General features: G+C 37.4%; 1 protein-coding gene across 2 annotated transcripts in view; it reads left to right on the plus strand.

The window, feature by feature from the left end:
• Kap3 (kinesin associated protein 3) overlaps nucleotides 1-16,062 on the plus strand; it is a 107,576-nt gene that overhangs the window by 91,343 nt on the left and 171 nt on the right. The window contains exons 14-16 of one of the 2 annotated variants that reach the window (XR_011391008.1): nucleotides 1,895-2,087; nucleotides 4,618-4,705; nucleotides 15,162-15,276. Coding sequence is in view for 1 of the 2 variants with exons in the window: in XM_070079748.1 (XP_069935849.1) it covers nucleotides 1,895-2,087; nucleotides 4,618-4,705; nucleotides 15,162-15,219 (339 nt within the window). In the remaining variant the exon portion in view is untranslated. Of the gene's footprint in view, nucleotides 1-1,894; nucleotides 2,088-4,617; nucleotides 4,706-15,161; nucleotides 15,288-16,062 lie in introns of those variants that run through there. The other variant, XM_070079748.1, reaches the window with a different exon arrangement.

The raw sequence follows: 16,062 nt of genomic DNA on the forward strand, positions 1-16,062 counted from the left end.
TTCTCTTGACTACCTGTTCACTCAGACAGTTGGTGTTGGCAGTCCCTTGTCCCACATAACAATCACAGCCTGGTTGATCTCGTACATGGCAGTCTTCTCTTGAAGACTTCCAGACTTGTTCTGGCAATATTTCCGATATCTGCTGGTAACAAGTTGATATCTGCTGGTAGCAGGTTGACGTCTGCTGGTAGCAGGTTGACGTCTGTTGGTAGCAGGTTGACATCTGCTGGTAGCAGGCTGACGTCTGCTGGTAGCAGGCTGACGTCTGCTGGTAGCAGGCTGACGTCTGCTGGTAGCAGGCTGACGTCTGCTGGTAGCAGGTTGATATCTGCTGGTAGCAGGTTGCCATCTGCTGGTAGCAGGCTGATGTCTGCTGGTAGCAGGCTGATGCCAGCTGGTAGCAGGCTGACACCAGCTGCTAGCAAGCTGACACCTACTGGTAGCAGGCTGACATCTGCTGGTAGCAGGCTGACGCCTGTTAGTACCAGGCTGATGTCTGTTGGTAGCAGGTTGACATCTCCTTTAAGCAGGGTTTAAAAAAGGTGTGTGTCTTCTGTGGTCTTTTAATCTGTAAAGTGTCTAAGGCTCTAAAATTAAATGCCCTTTCTGTGTCATGATATTTGAGAAAAAAAAATCAGAAATTGTAGAATATATTTTTCCCTAGGTAAGAAGATCATAATGAACAAAATTCATGCACTATATAGGGAACCCTGGTGGTGCCAAAGTGATGGTCTTGGTGAATGTGACAGCAACAGCCAGGCTGTCGCGTGACCTCAATCTTTGCTCTTTCTGATTTTCTAATTTTTTCTTTCTTATGTATTTGCTTTGTTTTCATTTCTAAACACTGGACACTGATTGTGTTGCTATTTGTTTTAGTATTCAAATTTTGTCAAGTTTATTATACACACACTAAACTGATAATGTTTCTCTGCTTCAGTTTTTGACTGTTTCTATCTTATATATACATGATGTACAATCATCGTTGATGCTGTAAAAATTGTTGCAATGTGTGGAACTCCTCAAAACAAGACATAAGGCACACCATTATCTCACAAGACTTGCACAGTATCTTGTATCTTTGTGTTGGGGAGGTAGGTCTTTTGGTGTGACTACACATGTAACATCTCTGGGCCTTTATCTTCCTGTCAGTAGAAAGAATTAGTGCTAGCTAATTATGAAGTTGCAGATGAGATGGAATTGGTCAGAGCAGTGGTGGTGGTGGTGCTGTGGTTGTGGGTTGGCTGAGTTTAAATTCAAGTAATATTATGATGAGTCCCTTCACTTACATTCATCTCAAATCATTGGAACTCCATATCAGAATGTACGTTCTCACTTTTAATGCATGTAGGTGTAAACAATAAGTGGTTAATTGTGGTGGGAGTGAGAGATTCATGTCTGGAAGCCATGGTTAACAATAGCTGAGAGAGAGTAACTGTTCACACCATGCTCTATGTGAGTCAGGAATTTTATATACTGCTCACACACAGTTTAGGTCTAAATTTGTTACTCACAGCCTATTTGAGGACATTGAATTATGTGTACTAGTACATCACCAACTTTGATAGCTTAAGACATACTGGTACATGACAGTTTAGTGGTTAAAATAATTTTGGAACTTGTTAGAAAAGTTTGGTCAACATTTAGTTACATCTTGAAGGCTGGGTTGTTCAGCCTGGGTTGTTCAGCCTGGGTTGTTCAGGCTGGGTTGTTCAGGCTGGGTTGTTCAGAGAAAACTTCAGGGAGCAGTAATGAGCTGTCATTCTCATCTTTGGATCAAACCCAATATGTCTTATTCATTACATTCTGTATGACCCTCACAGGCTGAAATCTTTTTCCATGAGATAAATCATAATATTTTTAAGAGTAGTCATTAATGATTAATATTTTAACACAGGAGAATGATGAAGACTGGGCAGTAAGAATCCAGTGCCACAAGTTTCGCTGGTACAACAGTCAGTGGCTGGACATGGTTGAGGAGGCCGAGAATATTGACACCATGGGTGGTGAAGAAATGGCCGGAGGTGAAGGTCTTGGCCACTCTTACCTTCACCACTCTGATGTCCTTGACCACCATGGACTATATTCAGGTTAGACCACTTAGCTATGAGTGTGACCACCAGAGGTATTAATATATGATAGATGTGTACACTCAACCCTCATTAATAACTAAAAAGGGTAATTGTCTGAATGTCTGGTAACACTCACTGTCAAAGCCCCAAAATTAAAAGTGTTCATAGTGTCTACATTTAAAAAATTCTTTTTCTGAAGGTAATGACACCATAAGTGCTAAATTTAGTGGATAACTTGCAGAATTACACAGGTGCCAATTTAGCAAATTCTTGGCTATGTTGCTAGTATGCCTTCCATTCTATTGAATGAACACAAGGAACAGCCCATTTAACTATGAAAGCAACTGTAAAGTGCACACAAGTTGGTAATGTTGGTAATTTGGCCATTTTTTTTCTTTCAACGAGTCGGCCGTATCCCACTGAGGCAGGGTGACCCAAAAAGAAAGAAAATCCCCAAAAAGAAAATACTTTCATCATCATTCAACACTTTCACCTCACTCACACATAATCACTGTTTTTGCAGAGGTGCTCAGAATACAACAGTTTAGAAGCATATACGTATAAAGATACACAACATATCCCTCCAAACTGCCAATATCCCAAAACCCCTCCTTTAAAGTGCAGGCATTGTACTTCCCATTTCCAGGACTCAAGTCCGACTATATGAAAATAACCGGTTTCCCTGAATCCCTTCACTAAATATTACCCTGCTCACACTCCAACAGATCGTCAGGTCCCAAATACCATTCATCTCCATTCACTCCTATTGAACACACTCATGCACGCCTGGTGGAAGTCCAAGCCCCTTGCCCACAAAACCTCCCTTACCCCTTCCTTCCAACCTTTTTGAGGACGACCCCTACCCCGCCTTCCTTCTCCTACAGATTTAAATGCTCTCCATGTCATTCTACTTTGATCCATTCTCTCTAAATGACCAAACCACCTCAACAACCCCTCTTCAGCCCTCTGACTAATACTTTTATTAACTCCACACCTTCTCCTAATTTCCACACTCCGAATTTTCTGCATAATATTTACACCACACATTGCCCTTAGACAGGACATCACTGCCCCCAACCGCCTCCTCGCTGCTGCAGTTACAACCCAAGCTTCACACCCATGTTTACACAAAATTAAAAAAAAATCTAATTTAAAAATTGAGTCCAAAATAAACACTGTAGACATTTCCTCTGTTCATTAATTACATCCCCAGGACCCACTTGTCTTTCATTTTGAATTCATGATCATCACAAGAAATCCATGACCAATCAAGAATGATTTGTCATGGTTTATGGCATCCCATTGAAACAGACTGGGGGTGTAAGAGGGCCTTACCTGTCCTAGGAAAAAGGGGCAAAAGTCGAATATTTCTGATAAATTGAAGCTGATTTCAAGCTACTTCCAGTCCTGGAACCAACAAAAATCATCTCTATTTCAATAGCATGTCTTCTGTTCTGTATAATGTGTTGTGCCATGTATCATATTCTCCACTGTGTATAAAATAAAACCATAAAAAAAATACTGGAAAATAAGTACCTCAGAGTTACTATTTTCAGCCAAACACATGGTTCAGCCAAACACATGCTTTTCCATCACTCACTGTGTAGGGCAGGATTTATTTTTAAACCATGTACACTCACCATACGGAACCATTCTCTCATGCTTAAGCCAAAATTTACCGCTCACAGTTTATCTGAGTGAGCTGAGCTCATGACCTAGACCTACATGAAGGACCCTGGCATCAATAACATAGATCTGTGTGACAGTCAGTGAAAGGGTTTAATCAGAATGATGTTCGACAATAGCAGAAAAAGGTCTAAGATACTCATTTGCATACTAATATAGTATGTAAGCACAATTTATATATTTTTTTTCAACAAACTGGTCATATCCCACCAAGGCAGGGTGACCTGAAATAAAAAACAAAAGCTTTTCTTTTTAAATTTAATAATTTATACAGGAGAAGGGATTACTAGCCCCTTGCTCCCGGTATTTTAGTCGCCTCTTACGACATGCATGGGCTATGGAGGAAGAGTTCTTTTCCACTACCCCATGGAAATAAGAGGAAATGAAGAAGAGCAAAAACTATTAAGAAAATAGAAGAAAACCCAGATGGGTATGTATATATATATGCATGTACAGTACATGCATGTGTAGTGTGACCTAAGTGTAACAAGAAGAGCCAGATATACCTATATACAGAAAGACACCAGCAATCCTGCCTTAATGTAAAACAGTTACAGGTTTCCATTCACACTCCATTGGCAGGACGGTAGTACCTCCCTGGGTAGTTGCTGTCTACCAGCCTACTACCTAGGAAAATTTAGATATATATTACAATAAAAATTGAAAATAATTTAGGGTTTGCTTTGTTGTGAGCCATCTGCTAAACGATTACCTTAAATTTTCAGATTTTTATTACAGATCACTGTGTTTCTTTATTATGAAGTAAAAGTAGACTGTTGCAGCTTTTTGTTTTTTACTTTCAAAATGAGAATGTTTATTTTTTTAATGTGTTGATTAAAGTTGAGATCTGCATGCCTTTCAGATGGATTATCTTCTCCTGAGAGTGAAGACTATCCTGGCATGAATGGTCATAGTGAAGACTCTCGTCCATCCTCAAACTACACAAATCGGTAAGATAGTTTACAACTTGGTTGCTGTAGATCCTTACTACTTTTGTCCCATCAATAGTAACATTTTTAATAGTGTTTTAGTAAAAATATTGTTCAGAATTATCTACTGTATCTTTCTGCTTATTGTTCATGGTGCTTGTGTGAACCAAGATAGTATGTGGATTTGTCCAGGTTGCGTGTTTAAACAATATAGTACATGGATTTGTTCATGGTGCATGTTTAAACAGGATAGTAGCATGGATTTGTTCATGGTGCGTGTTTAAACAAGATAGTATATACATGGATTTGTTAGAGTAAAAAAAGTTGTTGAATAAAGTGCTGAAGAGATGGGAAGAGTTTCAGAAATTATTGAGGATGAAATAGAGGCAGGAATTTCATCTTGGGGATAAGGAGGGATGAAATTATTCCAATAAATGAAGAGCCAGAAGTGAGTCAACTAGTAAGTTGAAAGTGGGAAACTAGGAGAGTGGGATGATCAACAACTTGGGTGTTGAAGCAGGTGGAAGTCAAGTTCTGGAATATGTATAAATGATTTAGAAAAGCAACAATTTGATGATAGAGATTGATGGACTGAACACACAAACTCGAGGCTGTGGGACTGATTACCTAAAACTTCTCCTTATCTTCCGCTGTTCTTCTCTATATTGGACTGAAGAATCCGCAGTGGCTGGTGAAATGTTTCCAGACTGAAGATTCCCAAATGTTGCCCAAGTGTCTCAGTTATCAAGTTCTGGAATAGCTTGTTCTTTTGTTCAATGTGTGTGTGTAATACCTGAGGATAGGCAAAGTTCATGTATGCTTCTTTTATGCAAAGGGAAGGATAACACAAGTAACAGTGTAAGAAATATGGGTGCATAAATCTTTTTGGGTTTTTCTTCCTTTTTGGGTCACCCTGCCTCAGTGGGAAATGGCTGACATGTTAAAAAAAAAAAATCTGTTAGCCAGACTTGAGTCCTGGAGGGAAGTACAGTGCCTACAATTTCAGCACTGGGTTGTTTTAAAAGTTCATTGGAACTGTGATGTCTGTGAACCTCAGGAAACAAACCTGGAAAATTAGTGATTGTGAGTATGTTTCCTTCTTTGAAAGTGGGCTAGGGATGATGTGGCTTGTTGGGTTAACACTGCACCAAAGTGTCTCTTCTCTTCTGAAAAGACAGCCAGCTAGAGAACAAGTGATGGTGAATGTGTTTTCTTCTCTAAGTCACCATACCTTAGTGGGATATAATGATGTATTAAAATTAGTGTGTAGACTGTAGTGAAATTGTTTGATTTCTGTAACACTGCTTAATCTGTTTTATGTCTATTATTCTATGATGTTTATTTTTAGTAAGGACAAATTTCTTTTGAAGATGAGTGTGGTTGATGGATGTTATAGTAGATACTTTCTCTTATGTATAGTGAGATGAGTTATGGTGAGAGAAAGAAGCGGAGTCGTTGTAGCGCCCTTAGTGTTGACTCCATCTCTGTGAGTAGCAGTGCTAGACTAGCTCACCACCAGCATGATCATCTCACACTAGTGAGGTCACATTTTGATGGCACAGTCATGTGGTCACTTGTTGAGAGCATGGTCATGATGTTACACTCATGAGGTCACATGTTAACTGCACACTCATGACACCACATGTTGGCAGCACAGTCATGATGTTTGTCATGACAGCACAATCATGGGGTTTCATGTTGACAGCACAGTAACAAAGTCACATCTTGACAGCAGTCAAGACACGTTTTGTTGGCAACACGAAATACGTGAACACTTGTATTTCTTCTTGAACTTTACTATAAATGTTTTCAATGATGTTAATATGGAAACCTTCTTTTTGTGTTTGAGTTCATTGAACTTCTAATATGAATAGCAACCTGCTGGTGTCACTTTTATAATGACCAGTAGGAAAGTTCTGGTTTGGCAGTAGAGTTGTAGATGAGTGGAATAAACTCCCTAGTAGTGTCATGAGAATTTTGGGTTGCTTAAAAAATTAGGTTGGAAGGTACATGAGTGGGTGTGGCTGGGTGTGAGTTGTACCTGCCTAGCATGGGTTAGTAGGCCTACTGTGTTCTTAGGGTAAAGAAATTATTAGGTATGTTACAATTTTTTCATTCACCTGATCTGCTTTTCCACATTTTTGGCCTTAAACTTGCATAGAATATCTGTAGATGTTCAAACAAACACTGGGAATATCATAGTGGTCTATATTTCCAGTGTGATGTTTATGCATTACGTGACAATTTTCCAGAAATGCGTTAAGTCAGCATTAGCATTACAGTGCAGTGTTCTGAAGCTGTAGAGTGAACAGTAGTACAGTATAACATTGATAAAGACTGTATCAAGTTTTGTTTCTGATATATGCAGCATACAATTAATGTAAGAATTGGTGACATATAGCTTGATCGCTAGCGCACTCAGCTCACACACTGAGCTGAGTGCGCTAGCGATCAGGAAAACATTAGGACGTGTTTCCATAAGACACCTGCTGTTCCTGTTCACCCATCAGTATAAAATGGGTACCTGGGTGTTAGTCGACTGGTGTGGTTCACATCCTGGGACAAAACTGACCTAATTTTCCTGAAATGCTCTGCATAACAAGCGGCTTTCTGTATAGTAGTATGTCATTGATATCAGCTAGGCCTGTATACCTTGTACATGTACTTGTAGAAATAAAGATATTGTTATTATTATTATTATTATTATTATTATTATTATTATTATTATTATTATTATTATTATTATTATTATTATTATTATTATTATTATTATTATTGTTATTTATGATTACTGTAGTATGCACAATAATAATTATATATATGTTTTGTATTTTAAATAAATTTAGAATTTTGATTAGAGGAGCTGTGTATTGTCTGGAATCAGTTTGAATTATCATTCTGATAGCTGATTTTTGTTGGATAACAATAGGTTTTAGGTGATTTTCTGCAGTGTATCCCCAAGCACAGATACTATAACTGAGATAAGGATAGATTATAGTAGTAAAGAGTGAGCAATGTTGTGTGAGACATAGTATCATATATTGGATAGAATGCCCACAGTTTTGGAAAGTTTCTTAACATGTTTGATGTGAGTGTTAAGCTTCAGACTGAAGTCAAGGTTTAAATTTAAGGATTTCTCCTTATCTCGTCTTTCTATGAATGAATTATTTATTTTTATGCTAAACTGAGCATTTTTAGCTTTATTCCCAAACAACAAGTAGAAGGTCTTGTCAATATTGAGAGTAAGTTTATTTGTTGTCAAGCAAGTAGATATCTCGACTAGCTCCTTGTTGACTGTGGTGTTGAGGATGACGACATCTGGATTTAATATAAAAAAAGTTGTGCCATCTGTAATCAGGACTGGTTTAACTTCCTGAAAATGGCATTGAAATTTAGTAGGTTTAGGAACTTGACAAGGGCAGCCTGTGATGTCTATAATTATAATTTGTGATATCTCTGAGAACTACATCTTGTTGAGTGATGGTTAATTGATGGATTGCTGAGGTGGATCTTCTGCCACAAATACCACATGTGAAGCATCAGAAGAAAAAAAGAATCTTTATTTTTAAGAAGCATAAATAAACCATAAATTACAATGATTGAGAAGTCCAAATCTTTATTTCTAAGAAACATAGATACTTATACTGCAAGTTACAGTGATATTGAGAAGTTCATTTTGGTTTGATAAAATTTTGACACAAATGACTGTATGTGATACATTTGTATGCTTAAAAGAAAGCATGGGTAGATGAGGGAAAAATGAAGTATTAGCAGCATAAATTCTTCTTCTTTCAACAAACCGGCCGTATCCCACCAAGGCAGGGTGGCCCAAAAAGAAAAACAAAAGTTTCTCTTTTTAACTTTAGTATACAAGAGAAGGGGTTACCAGCCCTTTGCTTCCAGCATTTTAGTCACCTTTTATGACACGCATAGCTTATGGCGGAAGAATTCTGTTCCACTTCCCCATGGAGATATGAGGAAATAAACAAGAACAATAACTAGAAAGAAAATAGAAGAAAACCCAGAGGAGTGTGTATATATATGCTTGTACATGTATGTGTAGTGTGACCTAAATGTAAGTAGAAGTAGCAAGATGTACCTGAAATCTTGCATGTTTAAGAGACAGAAAAAAGACACCAGCAATCCTACCATCATGTAAAACAATTACAGGATTCTGTTTTACACTCACTTGGCAGGACAGTAGTACCTCCCTGGGCGGTTGCTGTCTACCAACCTACTGCCTTGGTGATTACAGAATATAATAGTAAATTTTTTTGAGTATCTCTACAGTCTTTAATACTTTTAGTGATGTGTTATGGACAACATTAAATTTGAATTTGTTCACAATTTGGCCTAGGAATTTCCCCTTCATCTTGTTTCTATCTCAGCTTCATTATTTCTAATATCTAATTGGAAACATGATTTGTTTACCCAAAATTATAATGTATTTGATTATTAACCCTTACACTGTCGTGACCCTAACATTAAAAGTGCTGACTGTGTCATGATTTTTCCCCTCCAAAAAAAAATAATAAAATTATTTTGAAATGATAAAGAATCATTCTCTAGCCCTTAAACTGTCCAAACGTAGATCTACATTTGCACACGTAGCGCTCTGACCTTGATTTTCTCCATAAGAAACAATGTGAAAAAAACGTAGATCTACGTTCGGAGCACTACGCTAGCAAACATAGATCTACATTTGGATAGTTTAAGGATTAATGGTAAGAACACTAAAAATGCAAAATTTTATGAAAAACTTATGGAATTACACAGGTACAAAGTTGGCAGTCTAGGTGCAATTTACACATCATTGATGGCATCTACTTTTAGTCCTATTTTAGAACAGTTCCAATGCTCATTTTGACCAAATTTGCAGCTATTTTGCTAATATCCCTTCTGTTCTGTTGATTAAGTGCAAGAAACTGCCCATTTAGCTATCACAACTAACCTATAACTGCACAGTAATCTGTAATTTGGCCAATTTTACACAATTTTAACAAATTCTAATTTAAAAATAGTCCAAAATCAAACTGCAGGCATTCCAGTCACTTAAGCAATATATCCTCTGTTCATTAATCATGTTCCCAGGCTTCTCCTGTATTAAGCTTACCCTCCATTTTGAATCCATCTTCACACACAAAATCAAGTTTTCCTTATTTCTTGGATAATAATATATAACCAACAATGATTGGCCACACCAATAACTGAAGCAGACTTAGGGACCGGAAACTCATAAAACAGACTGAAAGGGTTGGTGAAGGCCCTACCTAAAACCAACCAAAATCATCTCTAATTGTCTAGTATGACTTCTTCCATTCTGTCAGTTGATACCAAAAGCAGCCAATAACACCATAAAAACTACCCTAGAAAACTGTTCAAAATTACTATTTTAAACCAAACAAGGTCAAATGTTCACTTTTCCCATCCTGCACTGCATGGGGAAAGATTTTTTGTTACATTGTGCACACTCATCACACAGAGTCATTCTCTCGTGTTGAGGCCAGAATTTACTGCTCAGAGCATGTCAAAGGACACTGTGCTTAAAATGTAGACGTACATGAACAACACCGGTGTCAGTAACGTTGCTCTATATGGGAGACAGCGAAAGGGTTAAATTATTTTCAGTAGCTGAAGGCATTTGGATTTTTTTACACTGAGATTGCACATGTGGAAATGAGGCATCAGAAACAGAGAATGAGAAGGTGAAGCTAGAATTCAAAAGCACTGCATCATGTACTGGAACCTTGCACATATGAAGCATTTTTGAATGAACTGTGTTAAAGTCCTCATGTTATCAAGGGTACTCTGTATATTGTATGATCATAGAGAACAGCTCTTTAGTTATTATAGATAATTCTGCAACTCTGAAAAATCTTCATGGAGTCAAATAGAAACTTATTGTTGATGTAACATAACATTTTGTACAGGTGGTCACTACATGAAAAGTTGAGTGAGTTCACCAGTAAGATACCATCCTCTGCACTAGTTAGGTATGATGAAGGAATCTTACCAGTTCGGTATTTTGAGCAAGAGATAGAAGACCTTGCAAGGTAACACTAGTGTGACCATGTTTCACCTCCAGCTTCCAGACATTAATATACCCTTAAATGTCCGACTTCCTGAATAACTTTCTTTTTTCTTTTTTGCAGCTTTATTGTACTTTCACACACAATTCAGAGAGGCCTAGTATTGCTCAGTTTGTTCTACTTTCACACATAATTCAGAGAAGCCTGGTATTGTTCTGTTTATTGTACTTTCACACATAATTCAGAGAAGCCTAGTGTTCTCCTCACAAACATTTCAGCAGCACTCGAAAATCTCTTATGCCTCCTCAGCTTTCATTATCACATACAGTAAAATTACCATAATACACTGTTTTCCAGATATACCATTAAAGGCTTTTGCTGCTAAAACTATAAATACGCATACATACTGTGCTCTCCACCAGTGTATTCTTCCATAAGATAATGCATGTCCTGAATTGTATTGAATAAATACAGCTTCTCCTCGCTTAATGATGGGGTTCCGTTCCTAAGAGTAGGTCAGTATTCAAACTGGTTGTTAAGCGAAGAGCGTACTATACTGGTAGTGAGTTTGTGTCAACTGTCTTTAGATTTTTTAATGTCACCTTTGCACCATTTATAACATTTTTTAGTATATTTTTAAATGTTGATACAGTAGTGTACTGTATATTGTAATAAACAGAATTCAGGAAATCAGATCTAATATAAATTACTTAGGTTTGCATACTGGCTGGAGAGCTGGTCGTAAGTCCGAGCGGTCGGTAAACGAGCTTGTTGCTCAGTGAGGAGAGGCTGTATGCAGGTTCATAATTTAGTTTATTATACATGAGGTGTTACCAGAAACATTCAAGGCAAATTTTACTTAGGAAATGAGAGTTACAAAGATGCACCTTTACAAGTGAGGCTTAGAAGACGTATTTAAAAATACGTAATTCTTTTTGCGAATGCTGCCTGTGAGCATGTTTGACACAGAGAAAAGAAGAATTTGAAATATACGGGTGAAGGAATCAAAACATAATAAATTTTTACATTTACAGACACTATTGTGGTGAGTCTGACTCAGTCAAACTTAATCCATGAAAAAAGGAAGAGAAGAAAATGCGTAGGATGCAAGCAGTGGTTGAACCTTATTAACAAACGGTTATTAAAATCACCAGCAAACCCTCATAGTCACCTGTCATGTACTAAAACCATTTGGAAATAATGGTGAATTAATGACAAAATGTTAGATAAAAGGACACAGATATAACTAATGTGACATTTTATTGTGGCAATGTTTCGCTCTTCAGGAACTTCGTCAAACTGTAACGGCTTGACAAAGTTCCTGGAGAGTGAAACATTGCCACAATAAAATGTCCCATTAGTTGCATATGTGTCCATTTACCTAACAACAGCAACAGTGACAACAGCAACAACAACAATTATAATAATAAAGGAGAAAGTTAAAAGTGAACATAGATAAGAGTAAGGTGATGAAGGTGTCAAACGATTTCGATAAAGAAAAATTGGATATCACATCGGAGAGAGGGAGTATGGAAGAAGTGAATGTTTTCAGATATTTGGGAGTTGACTTGTCAGCAGATGGGTTTGTGAAGGATGAGGTTAACCATAGAAATGATGAAAGAAAAAAGGTGAGTGGTGCATTGAGGTATCTGTGGAGACAAGAAACATTATCCGTGAAGGCAAAGAAGGGAATGTACGAGAGTATGGTGGTACCAACACTCTTACGTATATGGGTGTGAAGCATGGGTTATAAATACCGCAGAGAGGAGGAGGCTGGAGGCCTGTGTCTAAGGGCAATGTGTGGTGTAAATATTATGCAGAGAATTTGTAAGTGTGGAAATTAGGAGGAGGTGTGGAGTTACTAAAAGTATTAGTCAGAGGGCTGAAGAGGGGTTGTTGAGGTGGTTTGGTCATTTAGAGAGAATGGAACAAAGTAGAAAGACTTGGAGAGCATATACATCTGTAGGGGAAGGAAGGCAGGGTGGAGGTCATCCTCGAAAAGGTTGGAGGGAGGGGGTAAAAGAGGTTTTGTGGGCAAGGGGCTTGGACTTCCAGCAAGCGTGCATGATCGTGTTAGATAGGAGTGAATGGAGACGAATGGTTTTTGGACCTGACGAGCCGTTGGAGTGTGAGCAGGGTAATATTTAGTGAAGGGATTCGGGAAAACCGGTTAGCCGGACCTGAGTCCTGGAAATGGGAAGTATAATGCCTGCACTTTAAAGGAAGGGTTTGGGATATAGGCAGTTTGGAGGGATGTCTAAACTCATATTTGAGAATCTCTGCAAAGACATTGATTATGTTTGAGTGATGGTGAAAGTGTTGAATGTTGATGAAAGTTTTTTCTTTCTTTTTGGGTTTTTCTTTCTCTTTGGGTCACCCTACCTCAATGGGAAACAGCTGACGTATTAAAAAATAATAATAATATAAGTATTAATATTAAAATTTCATAAAACTTCACAAAGTTTATGAATGCCAGTAAATCCATTGTTCACATTTTATTTAAATATCTATGGATTGTTTGGATTTTGCTGTATGACCCTAATGCATTTAGCACTCCTGTAATGATTAATAATAATTTAGATGGGAGCAATGCACCAGTTAACATGGCTGTATTTCCTTAAAACTTAACTCATTGATGTTTTATTACAGCTTATGTGAAAGGTGAACATAATGTGCATGAGGACTGGTAAATCCACTGAGAATATTTCATAATACTTGCATGGCTAGTTTTGATTTTGATCTGCACTCAATGTCAACAGAGTTGTACAATGTATCTGATTAAATATTGCTTCAATGGCTTTAATGTTGAAATTTGGTAATAAATAATATGAAAGAAGTGATGAGGATCACAGTGATGAGGAAGCTAAAATGAAATTTTATAACCATGTTTCATATTTTCCAGTTCATTGTTGTTGTGAGTGTTCCTCTTATACATTATTTCCTAATTTGTCTTGTGTTTAAGCAAAATTTGTTCATTTTCTGTATGTATGTATGTATGTGAGTGTATATATGCTTATGCAGTGGTGATGTCGTGTCTAAGGGCAATGTGTGGTGTAAATATTATGCAGAGAATTCGTAGTGTGGAAATTAAGTGCAGATGTGGAGCTATTAAAAGTATTATTCAGAGGGTCGAAGAAGGGTTGTTGAGGTTGTTTAGACATTTAGAGAGGATGGAGCAAAACAGGATGACATGAAGTGTGTGTAAATCTGTTGTGCAGGGGAGGAAGGGTAGGGGTCGTTCAAAGAAAGGATAGAGGGAGGGGGTAAGAGGTTTTCTGTGCAAGGGGCTTGGACATGCAGCAAGCTTGTGTGTGTGTGTGAGGAGTGAATGGAGACAAATGGTTTTTGGGAGCTGATGACCTGTTGGAGTGTGATATTTTGTGAAGGGGTTCAGGGAAACCAGTTAGCTGGATTTGAGTCCTGGAGGTCTGGAGGTGGGAAGTATAATGCCTGCACTTTAAAGGAGGGGTTTGGGATATTTGCTGTTTGGAGTGACATCTAAACTGTCCTATCTGGGCACCTCTGCAAGGATAGTGATATCATGTGAATGATGGTGAAAGTGTCTGTTTTTTGGGTCACCCTCCCTTGATGGGAGATGGCCATCATGTTGAAATTAATTAATGAATAATTAAATAAATAATTTTTTTTTTAACATGTCACCCATTTACCACCGAGGCAGGGTGACCCCCCCAAAAAAGAGAAAACCCAAAAAGAAAGAAAAAAAAACTTTCATCATCATTCAACACTTTCACTGTCATTCATACATAATCACTGTCTTTGCAGATGTGCTCAGATATGACAGTTGAGATGTCACTCCAAACTGCCAATATTCCAAACCCCTCCTCTAAAGTGCAGGCATTGTACTTCCCATTTCCAGGACTCAAGTCCGGCTAATCGGTTTCCCTGAATCCCTTCACAAAATATTACCCTGTTCACACTCCAAGAGCTCAAGCCCCAAAAACCATTTGTCTCCATTCACTTCTATCTAATACACACACACATGCCTGCTGTATGTCCAAGCCCCTTACACATAAAACCTCTTCCTCCATCCTTTCCTAGGACCACCCTACCCATCCTCCCCTCCAATACAGATTTATACACCCTCTATATCATCCTATTTTGCTCTCTCCTCTCTAAATGACCAAACCACCTCAACAATCCCTCTTCAGCCCTCCGACTACAAATTCTCTGCATAATATTTACACCACACATTGCCCTTAGACACGACGTGTCCACTGCCTCCAGCCTCCTCCTCACCGCAATATTCACAACCCATGCTTCACACCCATATAATATATGACATTAATATTATAGAAATTACAGTATAGTATTTGCATTTCACCAAATACATAAATTCTTTATTGGTATATTTGAGGCCTGTGAAGGATATGAAGAATTTTTCTTATATTAGCAATGCCCATTTTCATTGTTTATTTTTTCATTAACAGATTTAGTGCTGACTTGGAGCAGTTTGCAGATGAGCTGTTAAAGAAAGCTGGTGTATAAATTGTTAAGTTTACCTTCATGTAAATTATACAAGAAATACAGTGAGAATCTAGTCAGGTGTGTATGAACTGTATTGTATTATACTCAGGTTTCATATACCCCAATGATTACATTAATGTTCTTCATTTAAAATTTAAAATAAAAAGATGTTTTTAAAGGGTTCCTAATAAGGTCACTTCCAGAGAGTAGTAATGTATTAACAAGAAGTAAAAAAAATAAACTCTCTTAAAAACATTCAGGTATGCAATAAGATCATAGTAAATAGGTGATATCGCATTATGCAAAATAACTGCTGTGAAAAACAAGTGAATTTCCAAGCACATTCACAATTTTTTACATTATCAAGGACCTGTAACAGTTCCTTGATAATGTGATAAATCATGAAAGTACTTGGAAATTCACATTTTTTTCACAGTGGTTATGTTGCACATTGAAGTATGTTTGAGTATGATTTATATTGTCCAGTGGATTCAGATCACAATTTGAATAACAGCACATGATATTAAAATCCCCACTGGTAGACAAAGAGAATTTTGAAACTTCATCCACAAAAGGACACCAGTAGATACCAAAGTTGCTTCTTAATACTATATATATTTGCCTAATATATGAGTTTTATTTATTTAATGTCAATTTATATAGATTACTGAGATGCTCAAGTACATGATTTATTTATTATTCTGTCACTTAAGCAGATAATGTTGCTAAGTAATTTTACATATATTACACACCAGAATTATCTTTAATCTGAAATATTTCTTTCTTGCCACTTATGTGTAGTGTTTACAAAGGTAAGACTTGAGTGCTGGGTAGCTGTGCTCACATGTGCTAACATCTCATATT

This window comes from Cherax quadricarinatus, unplaced genomic scaffold, assembly GCF_038502225.1.
Source record: "Cherax quadricarinatus isolate ZL_2023a unplaced genomic scaffold, ASM3850222v1 Contig12, whole genome shotgun sequence".
NCBI lineage: Eukaryota > Metazoa > Arthropoda > Malacostraca > Decapoda > Parastacidae > Cherax > Cherax quadricarinatus.